Source organism: Jaculus jaculus, chromosome 19 (assembly GCF_020740685.1).
Source record: "Jaculus jaculus isolate mJacJac1 chromosome 19, mJacJac1.mat.Y.cur, whole genome shotgun sequence".
In the NCBI taxonomy this organism is placed as follows: Eukaryota; Metazoa; Chordata; class Mammalia; order Rodentia; family Dipodidae; genus Jaculus; species Jaculus jaculus.
The window spans coordinates 25,610,937-25,632,292 of NC_059120.1; the positions used below are offsets into that span (position 1 = coordinate 25,610,937).

Below are 21,356 nucleotides of genomic sequence, written 5' to 3' on the forward strand. Positions count from 1 at the left end.
CTTTAGGGTCCTGACCTATTTAAAATCTACCATTTAGAATAGTGAAATTCCAACTTTGGGAGCATGGACGATCAGGAGTTAGCATTGAGAAACAGGCAATACTGATTTCCCAAGAGCTCTGGCTTGTGTCACCAGTGTGGGGAGGGGAAGGTTAGAGAGGTGTGAGCAATGCGAAGTGTCTTTTCAAATTTCGCTGTAAACATGTCAAAAGACAATGTCTATTATGCTAATAAAAATTAAAATTGAGACTGCGAGACATGGAAAGCGGAAGTCAATTTGTCTAGACCATGTTTCACCTCTAGCCAATGGTGAAGACTCAGTTGTCCACACTCCTATCTCCACTTTTTCTTTCAAATTTCCAAATGTTACACTCTACTTTTCTTTTTAAAGTAAACTGATAACTCTACTTGTGGCCATTTCCACCCAGGGCACTGTGATTTTAATTTTTATTTCACATTTTTACAGAAGCACTTTGTTAACTCAAGTGAGAATCATGTTTCCTCCCACATGTCCAGACAGACTCAGGCTTGGAAGGCAACGTCAACGTTTCTGAGTGATGAACTCTATTTGGCAGTGAAGTATTGTTTTTACTAAGCAGGGGGCTTGCTTAGGCGCGGGGGGCGGGGGGTGGAGGGGGGTCAGATGTTTGTTTGCAGGATGCACGGGGTCTGCAGGAAAGTGGCCAGCAAGTATTTCCCCCAGGACCTGAATGGGAGAGGTCACCCAGCTGACACCAGGACTGGAGGGAAACGTGCAGGCTGCCCCGGGGCCACCAAGCAGTCCAGGCGACCCTCGAGCCGAGGCGGTGCGGGGCTACGACTGAGCCGGGGCCTGCCAGCTGCCAGCCCTGCCAGCCCTGCCCTGCCCTGCCCTGCCCTGCCCTGCAGCCCGGCCCTGGCGGAGGCGCCCACTCCTCCGCTCACCGCGCCCCTGCCGCTCGTCTCCCGCCGCCGCCGGGCGCCCGCGCGCTCGGCTCTTTCCGCCGCCGCCGCTGCCCCGTGCGCTCCGGCACCTTCGGCAATTTCCGTCGGACCCTGGCCGCCATTTTCTCGCCGCTTGTGAGGCTCGCTGGCTGCGTGGCTCGGTTCTTGGGAGCGAAGCTTTGTCCGGTTCGGCAATGGACGGGTACGTTCTCGGGGTCGGGGAGGAGATGTGAACGGGGAAGGAGCTGGTCCGGGTGGTGCCGGGGGCCCGGGGGTCGCGGACGGAGTCTCGGCGCGGGCTCCTCCCAGGGCCGGGCAACCGTTACCCAACCCCCGCCCCGGCGCACACACCCCTCCCGGGGCTCCCGAGGCGGCCGCGGCCGGGGCGCGGGGCCGAGCGCGGCCCGGGGAGGCCTCGGGGGCCGCGGGGCGTCGGCCGGGCCGGGCGGGGGGCGGGCCGGGGCCGGGCCGGGCCGGGCCGGGATGCGGATGCGGGAGCGCCGCGCGGCCGGCCCGGCCCTGCCCCCGCCGGGAGCCTCGGCGGCGCGTTCGCGGGGACCCGAGCCCCGCGGGGCGGGCGGGCGGGCGGGCCTAGCGGGCTCGGCGCCCTCCGGCGTCGCCGGCGTCGCGGCCCAGGCCCGGCGGCCCTGCGGGGAGAGCGGCGCGGCGGGAGCGGGGCCGGCCGGGCCGGGCCGTGTCACTCTCCTTTGTTTTCCTCCGCGTCCCGGCGCGGGCGGGCGTCGGATGCCTTTGTGCGCGCGGGCGCGGGCGCGGCCTAGGAGCCGCGGGGCCGGAGCTGGAGTCGCCCCCGAACGCCCGCGCTCCTCCGAGGGCGCTGCCAGTCACACGGGCCGGGGCCAACAGCCAGGGCCGAAACCGGAGTCCACTCGGGGCCCTCCTGTTAGTTACCTGGGCCACTTTCTAGAAAAAACAACCCCAAATCCAGTACATAAGCAAATGCATACCACCCACTGGTACTGAGTGCATCGTTGGGAGCCCCCGAGCGGAGCTGAGGGGAGACCCGACCTCGGGGAAGTGAGCGGGACCCTCGTCTCCACCGCTGCGATGACTCCGTTGAACGCACTGGGGGATACGGGCGCCGGCTCTGGGGCTTGAAACTAGTAGCAGGAGACAGCCGGTGTAGGGATATCAGTAAGTACACTTACTGAAATCAATGACAGCGAAAAGTCGAAAGTAGAATCTGAGCTTTTTATGTTGGGGGACTAGGGGCTTGGTGTTTTAAGGTATTAAAGGAAAGTTAACATCATACTCGCAGTTGTCTTATTAGATATGTTCCTCCTGGAATGTGGGTTCAGAGAAGTTCTGTCTGTATTCCTCCCTGATAATGGAAAATTCATGGCCAAACTTGTGCAGGGATTCATGCTTTTCCAACTCTTACACTCTAGTTACTAACATTTTGTGTTAAATTACTGTTGTAACTATTTTGGCATGGAACGAATGGCATATTGTTTTGGGTTTTTATCTTCTTCCTGTTAAAAGTATTAGAAATTGTCATGTCTGGATTTCTCCTGATGTTTGAAAGTTATTTCTGGTAAACCAAGTTGACAATACTACAAAGAAATGTCTTTCCATCCATCCATATTATGCTTGGAGAAGATAAGATGATTGAAAAGTTTGAACGTCAATAGTGATCATTAGAATAAGAAGTTGACACTATCTTTTTTTCTTTTCAGAATTGTCTCTGATGTTGCTGTTGGTGTGAAGGTAGGAGATAATGTTTGAAAATAATATGAAAATTGAATCTGCTGTCATCATAATAAATGGAAAATTTGAGTTAGCTTTGAAAAAAAAAGCATAAAATACTTAATTTATAAAGTCAGATTGATTAACAACCAGAAGCAGGACAGATAAATGACCTTAAGCTTTTCTAGATTTGACATGCTGCAAGGTTAACATTTTTTAAACTAAGTATGAATGATGTCCAAGGAATTACTAATGCTTTACATTACATGACTTGGGAGCACAAAATTACAAATAGTGCAATTGACTGAGGGAAAGTGATAGTTTTCTAATGGACAATAAGGTGTTCCTTTTTTTTTTTAACTTTAAATGATTTAGGTTAATCTAAAACAGTTTGACCCTTCTGTCTTATGAAAGTAAATATATTTATGTTAGGATTACTGACTCCAAAGAAGAGTTCGGGAAGTTTAAACTTGAGTTAGAAGTATTACAAAGTCTTGACTCACTTTTTGGCTGGGAAAACTACTCATATTTTAAAGTGTGGTTCTCATGCTTGCCATCTGTTGGTTCCTTTAATGGTCCTTGTACTTTAGCCTTTTAAATGACCAAGCCTGGAACACAGAGATTTACTCTGTCCTTTCAAGCACTCCCTTTCCTAATGTGGGAAAGCAAAAATATACAGTTAGTTGAGGGAGGCTGGTATCTAGTATATTTTTTGAAATTTTTTAAAATGTGGCCATGATGGTATAGTAATTCTTTGGGACACTTTTGGGAATGTTAGTTTTTGTTTGTTTGTTTGTTTTTCATTTAACACTGGGCTAGATTCTTGTCCATGCCTTAATATTTCCAGTTTTCTCTTGAATTCATTTTATATAGACTGGGAAAAGTAAGGAGCTCTTAAGAAGAAGGGCATAATTAATTTTATTAATTTTATTGAACAGTGATAGTTTCCAAGTTGAGAAAGTTAATGGAATTTGAAGTTGGGAATAGTTCATATGCACAGTGTATTGGTAATGAAATTCAATCCAACTAGAGTTCTATGAGTTTTATAAAAGAATAAATAGGGCTGGAGGGATGGCTTAGCAGTTAAGGCATTTGTTTGCAAAACGAAAGGACCCAGGTTCAATTCCAATGCCTCTGGACCCATGTTAGCCAGGTGCACAAGATGGCATGTGCATCTGGAGTTCCTTTGCAGTGGCTGGAGGCCCTGGCACACCCATTCTCTCTGTCCCCCCCCAAAAAAAACCAGAATAAATAAATTGCTTTGTAAAGATAAACAAAATATATGATAAAGTCAGCTGTCCATTATTAGTGGATGAGAAAGTTTACACACAGCCTAAAATGAGTAGGCAGAAAAAAGTCCAGACTTAGACTAGAATGCTTAGCTGTGATCCAGTGGTTTTACTAGTTTTTTGTATTGTAGTTCAAGGACAGAACATGAGGAAATAACATAAAAGTAATTTGTAGCCATAAAAAAAAAAACCCATTACATAATATATAGAAGTTTGAATAACTAAAGTCAGTTTAATGGCTTTGGTGGAAGATGTGTGTAAAATTACTTAAACTTTCTTAAAAAATATTTTAAAAAGTAGTACATGACCATCTTTAAAATAATTCAAAATTAGTTATGTTTCTCATTAATCCATGGTTTCTTAGGACTAAATAACTTTTTATCGAAATTTATTGATATTTTTACCATATACTTAAATATGTTTTTTGTTCAAATGGCCCACATCTTGACCTTTAAAAAATTAGTGTGTAAGTTGACATAAATTACCTGTATGCAAAATATGCAGTGTTTTATGTGTACACCTATAAAAACTTCAGCACAATTAACATAATGAGCATCTTTCACTCCCAGAATTATTTCATCCCTTTGTAGTACTCCTGCCTTTCAAGGAGCCACTGGTCTGTTGTCACTATATAGTAGTTTACAACTTCGAAATTTTAAATGTGGGGGGGAGTCTGGCTTATTCCATAATTCATTTTTTTGTGTGATTTACACATTTTGTGTATGAATAGTTAATTCTCTTTGCTGCTAAGTAACATTACCTTATGACTATATGGTAATTAATTAAACTTTGTGCTGTTGTATTTTGGGGCTTTTATAAAGTTCTGTGAATGTTCTTGCACATTTTTGTGTGATCATACTCTTGCCTGCCTTGAGACCTATTAGCAATGACAGGATCATATGTTAGATACATTCTTCACTTAAAGAGAAGTTGCAAATCATTTTTCACAGTGGTTTTACCATTTTACCTGACCATCAGCAGGGTGTGAAATTTGTGTTTGCTCCACAGACTTTTCAGTGCTTCTGTCTAGTAGTATGAAGTGATAACTTACTTGTGTTTTTAATTTGCATTTCTGTAGTATCTTTGAAGATGAGCATGTTACCATGTGCCTTTTGCCAGCTGATTATATTCAATACCTGTTGAAATCTTTTTTCTAAAATTGCATTTCTTTGTTGAGCTTTGGAAGACTTCTTTCTGCATATAAGTCCTTTATTGTTTATGGTTTGCAAGTATTTTCTGCCACTTTGCATTTTCTATTCAGCGCCTTTTGGGGAGCAACATTATTAACTGGTGAACTCCATTTAGTTTTCTTTATGGATGATGCAATTTGTTACCATATCTAAGCCTTTTTTTTGCCTAACCTAAGATAAAAAGATTTTCATCCTTGTTCCTAATAGAAGTTTTTTTTTTTAGTTTAATACTTAAGTATATTTTTCATTCTAAGTTAATTTTTTTGATATGGTGCCCAATATGGGGTCAAAAGCTTTTGGGTTTTAGATGTGGATATCCAGTTTTTCCAGCACCATTTGGTGAAAAGGCTGTTTACTTTATCAGATAGACTTGTACTATGTCAACTATCAGTTGTCTGTGTTTATATGATTATATTTCTTTTCATTTACCCATTTTGTCTAAAAGCAGCATATTCAAGTGACTGCAGTTACATGTTGAGTCTTAACATCAGGTGGTATTCATTCTTCAACGTTGTTTCTTACACTTGTTTTGCTCTTGCAAGTCACATGATAGAGTGTTACTAGATTTGACTTTATTTGTGGAAAAAATTGAAGTTGAATTTTCATATTCATGACAAAAAGTTTAATCTCATCATTCACATATATTTTTAATTTCCCTCCTTTCCTTTCTCTTCCTTTCCTTCCTCCTCTTCCTTCCCTCTCTCTGCCTCCTTCCTCCTTTCCCTTCCTTCCCTCCCTCTATCCCTCTTCCCCCTCCTCCTTCCCCACTCCCTCCCTCCTTCCTTTCAGTAGGGTCTTGCTGTATAGCTCAGGCTGACCTGGGATTCACTATGTAGTTTCAGGCTTGCCTCAAACTCACAGTGATCCTCCTGCCTAGGCATCCCTATTACTGGGATTAAAGGAGTGTGCCATTATGCCCTGCTGGACTTTAATTTCTTTTAGCACTGTTTTTAAGATTTTCATGTCAGATTTCCTACATCTGTTGTTAGATTTGTCTTTAAGTACTTCATATTCTTTGACATTATTGCAAATGGTATTTTTTTTGGGGGGGGGTTCAAGGCAGGGCCTCCCTGTAGCCCAGGCTGACCTGGAATTCACTATGGAGTCTCAGGGTGGCCTCGAACTCATGGCAATCCTCCTACCTCTGCCTCCCGAGTGTTGGGATTAAAGGTGTGCACCACCACGCCTGACATAAATGGCATTTTTTTTTATTACAGTTCGACTTCAACTGGTGCTATTATTAGAGGCATAACTGATCTTGGCATATTCTTGTACTCTGTATCTTTGGAAAAGGTTTGTCTTAATTTGATGGCATTTCTTTTAGAGTCCACCAGATTCTTCACAGTGACCATTTATGTCTAGTTTTATTTAGACAATTTTCTTTCTGTTTGGATGCCCTTTTATTTCTTGTCTGGCATGTAGGTATTATGTTTAGTAGAAGCAGTGGGAATGAGAATTCTGTATTGTTCCTGATAGTAAACTTTTGTGTTATCATTCCCTAAACCATATTATTATTGAATTTTTCAAGAAGGTTAAGGAAGGATTAAAGAAGGGATATTATTATTTAAATAACATGACATTGAAGCTATGTGTATCTAGTATTTCTTTACTTTGTGGGCATGATTTAAACTACACACTAAATTTATTTAATACAGAGGGCTATTTGGGATAATAATCTCTATTTGGGTGACCTTTAGAAGTGTGTATTTTCTCTAGAATTAGTGCAGTTTCTCCTAAGTTCTTAAACTTATTTGCAGTTGTTCATGATACAGTGTTACCTTTTTATACAGTTGATATCTTAGAGTCTGTAGTCACATCAGCATGCTCACTCCTGATACTGATTATTCATGTCTTCTTTTTAATCTTGTCAGTCTTGATAGTTGGTTGATTGTGTTAATGCTCTCATAAAGATCAGCTTCATTGAGTTTTCTACCATTTTTGGTCTTTCTCCTTTGTGCACGTATGGTATGTGTGCGCACTTGTCTGTGGAAGCCAGGGAGCAACATTGTTCCCTGGCTCCTACCTATTTGCTACTGAGTCTTTCAGTGTCCTGGAGCTCACCAGTTAGACTAGACTGGCTGGCCAGCAAGCCTCAGCTGTATCTTACTCTGCAGTATTGGAATGATAAGTTTGTGCTGCCATGCTCAACATTTTTACTTGGATCTCAAGGATCGACTTTAGGTTCATGTGCTTGTGAGGCAGGTCTCTTTACAAACTGAGGTATCTCCCTAGCCCTGTCTTCTATTTTTGGTTTCTTGTTTTTATTTTATTCTGCTTTGTGTTTAGTTTGAACTTTTAAAAAAATTATTTATTTTTTAACAATTTTTTTTTTATTAACAACTTCCATAATTGTAAACAATATCCCATGGAAATCCCCTCCCTCCTTCCACATCTCCTTTGAAACTCCACTCTCTATCATATCCTCCCCCCTCAACCCGTCTCTTTTATTTTGATGTCATGATCTTTTCCTACCATTACGATGCCTTCTGTCAGGCACTATGAGGTCATGGATATCCAGGCCATTTTTGTGCCTGGAGGAACATGTTGTAAGGAGTCCTATCCTTCCTTTGGCTCTTACATTCTTTCTGCCACCTCTTCTGCAATGGACCCTGAGCCTTAGAAGGTGTGATAGTGGTATTTCAGTGCTGAGCACTTCTCTGTCACTGCTTCTCAGCACTATGGTGCCTTCTGAGTCACCCAAGGACATTGCCATCTGAAAAGCAAAGCTACTCTAACCAAAAGTGAGAGTAACCATATATGTTCACATTAAAAGAGGTGCTTACCATGCAGTTTGGTGAGCATAGTATATATATGTAGCCAGACACCAGCAGACATTATACTCCTAGGGCTCATGACTACCCCTGTTGTAGGTTTTCAGCATCAAGGATGTATTTCCTCCCATGGAGCGGGCCTCCAGTCAAATTAGAGGGTGGTTGGTTTCCCATATAACAGACATGCCACTGTTGCACCCTTAGGCTCATTTGTCCTTGCCAAATATAAGGCCTGCAGTGTCCACTGTTAAGTATCTTCACTGCTGATTTTTCTTTCTCCCATTCAACTGCATGCAGTGTGGCTTTTTCCAGCTTTCTGTCATCTGGTCTACCTGGAAGAGCATTTCAGCTCAGCTTCAGCAGGATTTCTCAGTAACCTTGCAGGCCAAGTATGTGGAGTCTTCAGCAATAGGGTCTTGTCAATGGCCTGTAATGTTTTGCGGGCAACAGTGACCTCCATGGCCAACAATTCACTGGAAGGTATCCCATCCCTGGCACTGAAAATTTTCTAGTAACAATCTATGGCTCCTGAGTGTTCCATTGTCCAAAAAAAGTAGGTTTCCATATGACTTATTTATATCCTCTTAGATTTTGATTAGCCCTCCACCTTTGCTTTACTCAATCTCTTCCCCTGACCTCACTTAGGGCTTTTCACCCCTATTAATCTGTTCTACTTACATATATACTTTTTTGTACCTAGTTAACATTGAAGCTGAAGTCATTGGCATGATAGGGATTTAGTGTTCTCTAGCTATCTATACACACATACACACACACACACTGTCACATACGTATACACATCCACACATATATACATATGGCATCCTTGAGAATTTGACATGTTACTCCTCATTCAGTGCACACAGTTATATTTTTATCTCTTTGATTTATAAGTGATAAATGGAATAATTTTTGATGCAGATCTTAAGTATAGTCTGTTTATAGCAGGTCTTTTAGTAAATGAGTTATATCACAATATTGTTCTAACTCATGAAGTATAAGTTTGCTTTTTCCAGGTGGGTTCCATTATTGTTCTCAAACTACTCATTGTATATTCTTGAATCACAGTTTAAGTTGTAATGTGGCTATTATTGGCTTGCTTATATAATTATAATTAAATAATGCTAACCATTGTTGATTATAACTTTTATAAGGTATGTTTTCAATTCTTTGTTGTTTGGGTCTTTAGATATTTTTTTCTTAAAATGTTTTTCTTACATGCTATATACTTCATACTTGAGTATTTTTAAAATTTCAATTCATAAACACTTAAGGCACATACTGAGAGTCAGCTTTGTATTAGCTGGTGATTCATAAACACCAGAAAAACAATATATAATATTGAGAATAGATAATTTGTTAATTGCTACTCAGGTGTGCATATTAAATAGTATATACTCAATACTTAATGACTTTAGGGGTATCTCAGGCTTCACCATGTTTATAATTTATGAGCCATTTATTAGCATAATGATAAATATCAATTTTATTTCACTATATTCTTTTTTTGCTGAAGATCTTTTAAGAGGACCACATCTACCTGTAGAGCTACTCATGATTTTAATTGCCAAATAGGAGAGGTAATAGGATTAGAGTGAGATTCCTTGAAGTGGTTGTCTGTGTCTTGCCCCTTACCAGTTAAGAAATGTGGGAATGGCATGGGACAGTGTATATGTTGAGGGAATTGAAAAGTTGTTGATTGGCTGATATAAATTCATTCAGTAGTGAATTTAGTAATTTAGCTCTTTTTCTTGTAACATTACTCATCAATAAGTGTTTATTACTCAAAATCTATACCTGGCAAAGCAAGGTGAAGCAGAAAATGTAAAGCATATTCTTTTTTTGTTTGTTTGTTTGTTTTTCGAGGTAGCATCTCACTCTAGTCCAGGCTGTGTAATCTCAGGGTGGCCTCGAATTCACGGTAATCACCTACCTCTGCCTCCCAAGTGCTGGGATTAAAGACGTCGTGCCACCACACCTGGCAAAAGCATATTCTTAAGAGTACATATACACACTAGTGTCATGCCTTTTAATGAAAAACCATTATTCCACAAAAGTACTAGTATGAAGACCAAAATGAGGACCTGTCAAGTTTTTAGATCCAGCTGCCAGTGTACTGGTAATACAGAGAACATACTGAATTATACCAGAACAAAATGAATACAAGTTGACTGTGGACATTTCTAACGGTGAAAACCAGCTCTGTGCATTAAATGTAATAATAGTATCATAAAAAGAGTGAGGATAGGAGAGCTGCTCTCTCGGAAGGTATTTTAGGAGGTAATATCCTATCTAGTATGTTCTTTTATTAGATCCTGAACCTTTCCCCCAGTAATAATCCTGTCAAAAGAAGTCTTAACTTTTATGAGAAGTTACAAGTTTTAAACAAACAGAATGTTTGACAATATTAATTATTAAGTTTTTGATGTTCTAGTAGTATAGTCATTTAAAAAATCATTACAATAACTATAATGAAAATGGTTGCTTAGGGCTGGAGAGATGGCTTAGAGGTTAAGGTGCTTGCCTACAAAGCCTAAGGACCCAGGTTCCATTCCATATAAGCCAGATGCCTGCTTCTGAAGTTTGTTTTCAGTGGCTAGAGGCCCTGGCACACCCATTCTCTCTCTACCTGCCTCTCTTTTTCTCTCTTTCTTTCTTACTCTTTCAAATAGATGGCTAAAATTTTTTTAAAAAAATTGTTGCCCAGAACTCCTATGACAACCTTTAATGTAAAAATATAACTCTAATGCACTATGCTTGAAACTAAATTAAGATGTAATCAAACAAATAGGTCAATATATTTTCGTTCACTTTAAATTGATCTTGAATCTCATATTTTTTAAAAAATGCTTTCATAGTTAAAGTTGGGTACATTGGTACCATGATTTTACCTAGTAAATTTGAAAATTATCATCATCTGATCTCCAATAGTATTCAAACTGTTATTTTCCCTCTTATATCAGGAACCCAGGAAAACCAACTTGCTGAATTGGTTAATGTCTCTTAAATCTCTCATTAATAAATCACTTTACCTTGCCCCTTTTCTTTTAAATATTTTATTTTTATTTAGTTATTTATTTGACAGAGGGAAAGAGGGGGAGAGAGAGTGAAAGGGAGCGCCAGGGCCTCCAGCCACTGCAAAGGAACTCAAGACACATGTGCCACCTTGTGCATCTGACTAATGTGGGTCCTGGGGAATCAAACCTGGGTCCTTTGGATTTGTAGCCAAACGCTTTAACTGCTAAGCCACATCCCCCTTTCTTAAATACTGTCTTTGTTAGAGAAACTGGGTCATCCGTTCAGTTTCCACTTTCCTTTACACTGCTGCTTATACCTCCTTTCATATGTCCATCATATGAAATACAAGGTTTTTCCTTAGAAGTTTATAGTTAGATGAGGCTCGATCAGACTTTGGTTTAATTTTGAACAGGAATATTTTGTAGATGAGCTCCATGTAATTGTCATTGTATCACTGTAGAGGAGCCAACTGTCTTGTTTTCTGACTGTAATGTTAATGTTTATCAGTAGCCTGAGGTGCTGTCAGCTCACATGCTCATTAAAGATGCTCCCTCCTTTCCTCTAAGTGTTTAGTAGAGGCTGGAGAGATGGCTCAGCAGTTAAGGTGCTTGCCTACAAAGCCTAAGGACCAGGGCTTAATTCCCCAGTTCCCACATAGAGGCAGATACACAAAGTGGCACATTGAGTTTGGAGTTTGTTTGCAGTGGCTAGAGGTCCTAGTGCTGCCATTCTCTCTCACTATCTGCCTGCCCCTTCCTCCCTCCCTTCTCCCCCCCCCCATACACACATAAATAATAGTATTTAGTAGCAGATGATTACATAATATTGGTTATTGCGAAGTACATATTTTTCTTTCTGTCCATAAAATTCAAATTCCTTTATTAAGAACTTTGTTCATGAACTATTTGGTCACATTTTAAAAGGCAGTCTTTTTTTTTTTTTTAAGTAAGAAAAGTAGGATAGATAGGTACATTGAATTGTTTTTACTTTTAACAATGTTGGGGACAGAATGGAGGACATTGTGCTTGCCCCTTAACTTTGATTTTTTTTATTATTAAATCATTTTCTCCTGATGATCAACCTCAAGTGTTAGCTAATGAATTCCGCTGTGTTTTTGTATTGTTAATAGTGTGAAAACAAGGATGTTTTGTTTTGGTTTTGAGGTAAGGTCTCACTGTAGTAGTCCAGGCTCTCCTAGCGCTCAATCTGTAGTTTCAGGCTGACCTAAAACTTACGGCAATTCTCCTACTTCTGCCTCCTAAGTGCTGCAACTAAAGGCAGGTATGCACCATTCCTGGAGAAAGTAAGGATTTTAGTTTAGTTTTTTTTTTTTTTTTTTTTTTAACTGTGATTACTCATTTTTAAATCCTTCAATTATTTTATCTTGGGCAAGGTAGAGCTTAAAATACAAGTAGCTTTGGTAATTGCTTGAAAGTATTTTTTTTTCAGAGCTTTGAATTAGCTGTTTTCTTTCAAAATATCTATTCTTTATAGATAGGGACGTGCTCCTTAGAAGCCAGTAAAATGTAGCTGCCCAAGATACTTACTGCTTTCTAAAATTGTTAGTGATTCAAGACGCTTTAGTGGCCAGTTATCATTTGTTTTATAGAAATATATTATGGCTCTTTTGTTCCAGTTCATATTTAATGGCACAGTTTTTGTTTATTCTTTATTTGTATCTTTTATGCTAAAAAATCTTGCTTGGTTTCATTGATATTAGTACTTCACACAACATTTTTAAAAATCATTAGTAGGTTTTGATTTTGATTTCTGACATTTTCACTCTTCATCCTCATTAATTTCCATACTACTATCATGCTTTTTTTTTTTTACCCCATTGATTTAAATGAGGTTGCTTGAATGATCATGAATAGAAGGTTATTTACTGTGCAGAGGGCAACTTAACCAGTGGCTATACCACTGATGAGTCTGACTCCCTCTCTCCCAGCAACCATTTGCTCTGGGAAATGTGGGGTCTCATGTACCCTTTCCCCATGGATGGTGAAGTCGTGTGCAGGAAAATGCTGTGAATTCATGATTGTAATTGTCATGTCATATCCAGAATACAGTCTTTCACAGCCCTTTCCATCCTTCTGCTTTAAAAATCTTTCCATCCCCACACTTTGGAGGGGCTGTTTATTCCTGTTGAAGGGTGAGCACACAGTAATGACTTAAAAGCTGGCACTTTTGGTAGCTGTATATCTCTGTATTAACCACTGCCCATTGTAGTAGGGGACTTCTGTGATCAAGTCTTCATGCAATACTAATCTATGGGAACAAATAGTATGTAGAAGACAGTTTGATACACCATACCTAGGACCTCTAGTCTCTCCAGACATGGACTCTCTGCCTGGTTTTCAGTACCAGGTATGAATTTCCACCTGTGTGGCTGGCCTCAGATCCAAGCAGAAAGTAGGTGGTTACTCCCATGATAGTCATGCCACTGTTTCATCAGTGTGTATACTCCTTGCCTGGCAGGTTGGTTGTAGCATATCTAGGGTCTACAGCTGGGTTGGACTGTTGAAGTTAAAATGCTAGTCTTTTTTTTATTTTTAAGCACCATTAGCATTGTACTAACATTGATATACAATCTACTTTAAGATTTGCTTATGGTCATTTTAAGTTACTGAAATTAATTTCCTATTGATTTTGTACCTAGTTAGTAGTTATTTTTGTTTTGATTTTAGGGCTTATTTATTTAGCTAGTTTTAACTAAATTTTTCATAGTCAAAACTGAAGCATGCTACCCTCAGAGTTTGGCCAAGCCACTCCTGTGAACTGTCTTTATATGAGTCTGTTTTCAGTAGTTTGTTGCTTTATGCTTCCTTCATTCTATATATGCACATAAAATTTTCTTCCCACAGTAGGTAGAAGGTAACATGATACACAGAATGTTTTATATCTTGACATTTTTACTTAATTATAAATACATCCTGGAGATCACTGCTAGCTGTGTATGGAAACATTCTCATTTCTTTCCTGTTACAGATTGTTATATTGAATACCTTTTTATGTTTATAGTCTTCCCAGTATGGAAACATTGCTGGTATTTAGAATAGCTCTTGGATGTTAAGTGACCCAGTCTATGTGTAAATACAGATGTAGTTTTACTAGATATTAATGGATATTTTTGCGTGGGGATTGTATTTTGCTATTCAGAAATAATGACTGCCTTCCTGTGTCCTGAAAGAGCTTATTGTCAAAAGCTGGCAGGTTTGCTACTCTGATAGAAAATATAAAAATGTAGAAATAATTTGTGTTGTCCTACTGTGGGCAAGCTTAAACAGATTTTCAGTTTAAGAATACTTTCTGTTCCTATACAGAGAACTTATCTGACTTGTATAGGGTAATTGGTCTTAAGGTTTTTTTTTTTAAGTCTACTTGAAGTTTAGATTCCATTTTTAAATCAGTTATTTAAAAATTACTTCAGGGCTGGAGAGATGGCTTAGCGGTTAAGCGCTTGCCTGTGAAGCCTAAGGACCCCAGTTCGAGGCTCGATTCTCCAGGACCCGCGTTAGCCAGATGCACAAGGGGGCGCATGCATCTGGAGTTCGTTTGCAGTGGCTGGAGGCCCTGGCATACCCATTCTCTCTCTCTCTCTGCCTCTTTCTTTCCTGTCACTCTCAAATAAATAAATAAAGTGAACAAAAAAAAATTATTTCAAAGTAAGACAATTGAATTTTATTCTGTTGTTATTTTTCACTGCCCATTTCATCAGAAGCATTGTGTTGGACTGTTGTGCATTTCATAGACATTTAAATAGAATGGATGGTAATAATTTAGAATGAATGTTATTAGAATGCAATGCTGCTGCTGAAGGAATGGGACAGATTTTTCTGTATTGCTTTTAAAAAGAAAGCTGCTTTAAATGAAGAGAACAGTGCCTATTTGGTTTGTCTGCTTTGATCATTTGTGTGTGAATATTTACATCCATAGAAATTTCTTTGGGGGGATAGAATTATATGAAATAGGATAATTTGGAGTGCGGAGAACTTTACCATTTGTATAATCTTTTTGAATTAAAGTTTAAGTTAATGTCATTGTTAATTTGTGTGATGTCTCAGTCTATCATATTGCACTCTTTGCTTTTTAATTTTTTTCAGTGTTAGCCAGGGCTGTCTGGTAAGCTATCTGGTTCATGTTTTTCCAGTGTATATTCTTCTAAAATATGCAGTATATATTCTTTTTTAATGGACATTATTTTAATGGCACCAAAAGGTAAATTATACCAGTACCCTTAATTTTTTATTGGTTTTTAGTTTATTTGTGTTTATATGTATGTGTGCATATGTACATAACGTGTGCCATAGCAAATGGTGGACGCCAGAAGCCAACCTCAAGTCACTGTTTTTTTTTTTTATTCTACCTTCAGTGAGACAGGATTGCTTGTTTTCCACTGGAAAGGCCAGTCTAGTTGGCCCCCTAGTTTCAGGATTCATCTGGGTCCACCTTCCACTGCTGTAGGTGAATTGGGATTACAGATGGTTTGTGGTACTTTTTGTGTCTGGCTTTATGTGGTTGCTGGGGATTGAACTCAGGTTGGTAGGTTTGCTGCCACCTCCTTAAACTCCCCCAAGACCCTTTTAAACAATCTTACTGGTAGGGGGTTTGGAGAAATTGCTCAGTGGGTAAAGCGCTTTCCTTCAAAGCCTAATGACATAGGTTCAGTTCCCTAGGACCCATGTAAAGCCAGATGCACAAAGTGGCACATATATCTGGACTTTGTAGAGGCTGGAGGCCCTGGAGTGCCCATTATCTCTTTGTGTGTGTATCTGTCTTTTTAAAAAATATTTCTGCTTGCTTGTAAATAAATAAAAATTAAATATTTTATTTTATTATTTATTTGAAAGAGAGAGAGAGAGAGAGAATGAATGAATGGGTGTACTAGGGCCTCCTGCCACTGCAAACAAACTCTGTATGCATGCGCCACCTTGTGCACCTGGCCCACGTGGGTCCTGGGGAATTGAGCCAGGTTTCTTTGGCTTTGCAGGCACATGCCTTAATTGCTAAGCCATCTCTCCAGTCCATAATATTTTTAAGTTCAGATACTTTAATAAACTATAACAAGTCAGTAATCATGCATTAAAATTCTGATTCATGCATCAGGTTACATAAATTATACAACTATCACCTTATACAATGTTTGCATACTTTTAAGTTTGTATCTACAAAAATGTATACAGGTTACTAAGCATTTACTTAAGAAGGTAAGTGTAATGCTTTTCAATTATAAATAATGCTTATATCATTCAAATACTTGCTAAGTATATACATTTCTAGAATAAAAATATTTTTAACAATCTTATTTGGTAAGTAGGAGAAATGACCAGGATATTAGACAATATTTTAAAATCAGCTCTTTGGGGCTCATATCTTGGCCACTCAAGTCAGAAAGTAAAGCATCTACATCTAAAGATAGCTTATTTGTGGGCAATGCTTTGTTACAGTGCTGTTTTCATATATGTAGTATATTATGATCATTACTGTCTTTACTCTTTCTTGTGCATCTTAATCTACTGTTTTGATACAGTTTGAATATATGTCTTTACTGCTTCTATTTGATAGTAGAGCCTTGTTCAGTTTGTGAAGTGTTGGGTCTGTGTGCACACGTGATATGCTTGTGGAGGCAGAAGACAACTTACAGTGCACAGGAACTGCATAACTGCATCTACTTTTTTTGAGACAGGGTCTCTTACTAACCTGAACTTGCTAAGGAGGTTGCACTGGCTGGGCAGGGAGAAATTTGCCTGCCTCCACTTCCCCATCAGTAAGATTATAAGGATTAACCATTTTAATGTGGCTTCCAGAGATTGAGCTTGGGTCCTCATGTTTATGAAGCAGCCCTTTACTGACTGAGCTCTCTCTCCAACGTCTAGAGCCTTGTTTAATTTTGATAAGTGTGTCTGGTGTAACTTAAGTATCTTAACTTTGTGATTGCTATTTAAGTTTCTTAACTGTTTTGGTTTATATTTTCTTCCACAGGAGTGGTTCATTAGGGATGATGAAATACCTTATCACCTTGTTTTTATTCATTGTTTTCTCTTTAGAATTTTATGTGATTTTCAAGATTTATTTGGGAGACTATTAGCACCACCAATTTACTGCTCAAACAAACAAAAAAAACTTGAATATTACCAATATAGTTGTGTTTGCCTGTGTCTTTTCCCTTCCTGTTTGCCTTACTACAGATGTGTACTGGAAATTTTTGTTCTTGTTCTCTTCAGTCTGTTTCTGTCATGTAGATGAAAACATACATTCAGCCCTCCATGTCCTTTGGCTATAGGTTGTATAACCTAAGGAACCTTGGATGAAAAATCATCCCCCTCCCCAGAATTGCTTCCTCATCGAATATGCACAGAGTTCTTATTTACTAAACAATACAGTATGCCAGCTACTTACATTTCATTTATATTGTGTTATATACATAATACAGAGATTTGAATACATGTTGGAGGGTGTGCATAGGTTATATACAAATATGCCATTTTATGCATGGGACATGAGCATTTACAGATTTTCACATTCTGTAGGATCCCAATCTCCTCTTAGATACTGAGGGACAATTTTAAGGCATATGTGTGTATGTATTTGTTTATATCCTCCCTCCCCCCCCCCCCACACAAAGTTTTATGGAAATAGTGTGCTTTTGATTTCTGTTACTTGTGTCTTGGTTTTGGGTTTGACACAGGGTCTCATGATTGCCTAGGCTGGCCTGAAACTCACTCTGTAGCACAGACAGGCCTCAAGCATATGATGATACTCCTGCCTCATCATTCTGAGTGCTGGGATTAGCTGTGTGAGCCACTACTCATGGCTGCAACTTGTATTTTGATTCAATAATGATTTTAATAGCCATTTTATTGTTTATTTTTGTAACAACAGTTTACTTGATGCAGACCAGATTTGTACTGTTATGTAAACTGCCTCTTTTCATAGTGTAAGTAGTTTAGAAGTAAACCTCTACTTGCAACTGTGCCCCCCCCCCCCAGGAATCTCTACTTGTAAGTGGTGCTTCCCCTGGAACCTCTGCTTGTTCTGAAGCTGCCTGAGCCTGGCTCCTTTATGTAGGCATGACTGATGAAACCACTGGAGATCAACATAACCTTTATCCCTACCCCTTACCCTGAGCCTATATAGAGACTGCTACCCTAAAAAGTAGAATCATTTTTGATACTGCAAGGATTTTCAGTTTAATGCCAGAAAATGAAGATGAAGACCATAAATAATACTTGACAACATTACAAACTTCAGTGTTTAGATTTTCAGTTCTTGCTACAGAAGCTTCTTACCTAGAGATTGTGTGGCCATTTGTAGATATTTCTAGTATTTATCTTTTAGTTTCTTTGTGTTTTACAAGTCTTTTAAGTATACAGCATTTCGTTTTTCTGTTTATTTATTTGAGAGAAAGAGAGAGAGGGTGCACCAGGATCTCTAGCCACTGCAAACGAACCCCACATGCATGTGCCAACTTGTGTATCTGGCTTACGTGGGTACTGGGGAATCAAACCTGGCTCCTTCTACTTCACAGGCAAGTGTCTTAACCTCTAAGCCATCTTTCTAGTCCTGCTTTTTTTTGTCAGAAATATTGCATTTATATTTGAATAATGATCTATTTTTTTTCTTTGCTTTTATGCTTTTATTGGCCATCTAAATTAAAATCTGCAGTGCCATGTTTTAAAGGCTGAGCTTCATAATGCAAAATGTAGTGGCATAAATAGACTACAAGCTTACTTTTCTCATAAACCAAAGATCTGCTCCTGGGGAAAAAAAGTGATTTCATTGGGCCAAATTTTGTTCAGCTGTTCTTATCCTGGAGCCTTTTGTTTTTGTTTGCCTGGTTTGATGGTGTGTGTGCTGGTTTGATGTTTGGTTTTCTTCTTCATGGTTATTCTTGCTTGGAGCATTGTTGATATTTTCTTATTTTAAGAAATATTCTATTTGGGCTGGAGAGATGGCTTAGCAGTTAAGGCGTTTGCCTGCAATGCCAAAGATCCTGGTTTGACTCTCCAGAACCCAGATGCACTGGGTGGGGGGGCGTGCATCTGGAGTTCTTTTGCAGTGGCTGGAAGCCCTGGCATGCCCATTCTCCTTCCCCCCCCCCCCCCGCCTCTTTCTCTCTCTCAAATAAATAAATAGGAAGAAATTTTTTTTATGTCCAAGGAGAGAGGGAGAGAATGGGTATACCATGAGCTTGCAGCTTCTGCAAGGGAATTCCAAATGCATGTGCCATTTTGTATGTCTGGCTTTTACATGGTTACTGGGGCCTTAACTGCTGAGCCATCTCTCCAGCCCTTATATTTTTTGGTTTTTGAGGTAGGCTCTCACTTTTTAGCCCAGACTGACCTGGAATTCACTCTGTAGTGTCAGAGTGTCCTCAGACTAACAGCCATCCTCCTGCCTCTGTCTCCCAAGTGCTGGGATTAAAGATGTGTGCCATCACGCCCAGCTAAGCCCATTTTTTTAAAAAAAAAGTTTGTTTGTTTCCAAGGAGACAGAAAAAGAGCAGTAATTTTTAAAAATATTTTTATTTATTTATTTGACAGAGAAAGAGGGGGAGAGAGAGAGAGGGAGGGAGGGAGGGAGGGAGGGAGAGAATGGGCTCGCCAGCACATCCAGCCACTGCAAACAAACTCCAGATGCGTGCGCCACCTTGTGCATCTGGCTAACATGGGTCCTGGGGAATGGAACCTGGGTCCTTTGGCTTTGCAGGCAAACACCTTAACCGCTAAGTCATCCCTCCAGTCCAAGAGCATTAATTTTTAAAGGTAGCACTTAAGTGCATCATTGTTTTATGACTTTGTGCTTTTCTAGCCTCTAATAGGTAGGTAGCATTCATTCTAACTATTTACATCCGGTGAGAATCTGTTTTCATTGAGACCTTACTATTTTTTATCTTTGGCCATGTCTTTCTCTCATGTTTTCCTAGGCTACATATCCAAATAAGTAGTGTTTATCCAGATGTCATTCTTGAGTCCTTTTAGACCTCTGGGACTCTTGTCTAGCTCAGCCTACTGTTCCTACTTGCCCTCTTAGTAGACCTAGCAGCTCTTTTGTCTGGGAATAATAGATGGTCATTGGACTGAATTTTTTCTAAAAAATAATCTTTATTTATTTATTTGACAGAGAGTGGAGTGGATGGGTGTGCCAGGACCTCTTGCCATTGCAAATGAACTTCAAGTGCATATGTCATTTTGTGCATCTGGCTTTATGTGGGTACTGGGGAAATTAATGCCAAATGGTTTCTGCTCTTCTTTGCTTAAAAAAAAATTATATATCTCTGTGAGCATTGTTTCAGTGGGACAATCGTGTTTTTTGAATTGGTTGTTAAGATTCTATACAGGTAGAGAAGTTTGATGGTCAGACAAGTTCATATAGTACATCTTAGGTGAATTCAAGTTTGATTTGGTTTAATTAGCCACTAGTGTGAAATGACTACCATTGTTCAGTTCATTTTTTTTTAAATGTAGCCCAAGTTAAACAAGCAGACAGATACTTTGTTTAAAGTTGTTATGTCGGTCAACATGGCAATATTAACACTTACCAGAAGTATAGAGTCAACTTCTCTTGGCCTAATAGTGGTAAATTTTGTTTTTTAAAATGTAATCTATAAAAATATTCTTCAGTAATTCTTGCTAATTCACAAAAGTGTAGATTATTTGATAGTGTTCTGGCTGAATTAGGACTTCTGTTAAATATCTCTCAACAGCAGATATGAACTTAATTTGATTAAAAATGACCACACATACAGAAATTATTAGACCTTGGCATGCATGAAGATTCATTAGAAGGATCACTGTGAGTGAATTATTAGATTTTGGCATACATGAAATAAACAGGAAGGAAAAAAATAGAGTCTAAGTCAGTATTAGAGATTTTCTTTTTACTTAGTATATCCAAGATTCCTTACTTTTTATTTTCCAGAATTAATTATGTTCTACTAGGATGGAAAGATTTTCATTCACAAGCAAATGGCTAAAGAATATAGTAATAGCACACATTTGAAAAGATGTCATTTACTTGGGAAATCTGGGCTTTAGAATGTTTTTCTTGGGCTGGAGAGATGGCTTAGCGGTTAAGCGCTTGCCTGTGAAGCCTAAGGACCCCGGTTCGAGGCTCGGTTCCCCAGGTCCCACGTTAGCCAGATGCACAAGGGGGCGCACGCGTCTGGAGTTCGTTTGCAGAGGCTGGAAGCCCTGGCGCGCCCATTCTCTCTCTCTCTCTCTCTCTATCTGCCTCTTTCTCTGTCTGTCACTTTCAAATGAATAAAAATAAAACAAAAAATATTTTAAAAAAAAATAGAATGTCTTTCTTCTGCTTTTATTCCTACAAATATTTGAGGTTAATGAATAGAAGACAAAAAAACATTTAAGGGAGATGACTTACAAATATATGAATTTTTGTTTACTGTTTTATATTTGTTGTAATGCAGTTTGAGTCTAAATGAAAACTACTATAAATTTC

The 21,356-nt window shown here is 39.3% G+C and overlaps 1 protein-coding gene across 4 annotated transcripts in view; it reads left to right on the forward strand.

The window, feature by feature from the left end:
- Positions 1-1,002: 1,002 nt before the first annotated feature.
- The window catches only part of Ptbp2 (polypyrimidine tract binding protein 2), a 59,913-nt gene continuing 39,559 nt past the window's right edge, over positions 1,003-21,356 (forward strand). For all 4 annotated transcript variants that reach the window (XM_045138232.1, XM_045138233.1, XM_004663956.3 and 1 more), the window contains exons 1-2: positions 1,003-1,125; positions 2,618-2,648. In XM_045138232.1, the coding sequence (XP_044994167.1) occupies positions 1,118-1,125; positions 2,618-2,648 (39 nt within the window). In that variant the 5' untranslated portion in view covers positions 1,003-1,117. The remainder of the gene's footprint in view (positions 1,126-2,617; positions 2,649-21,356) is intronic.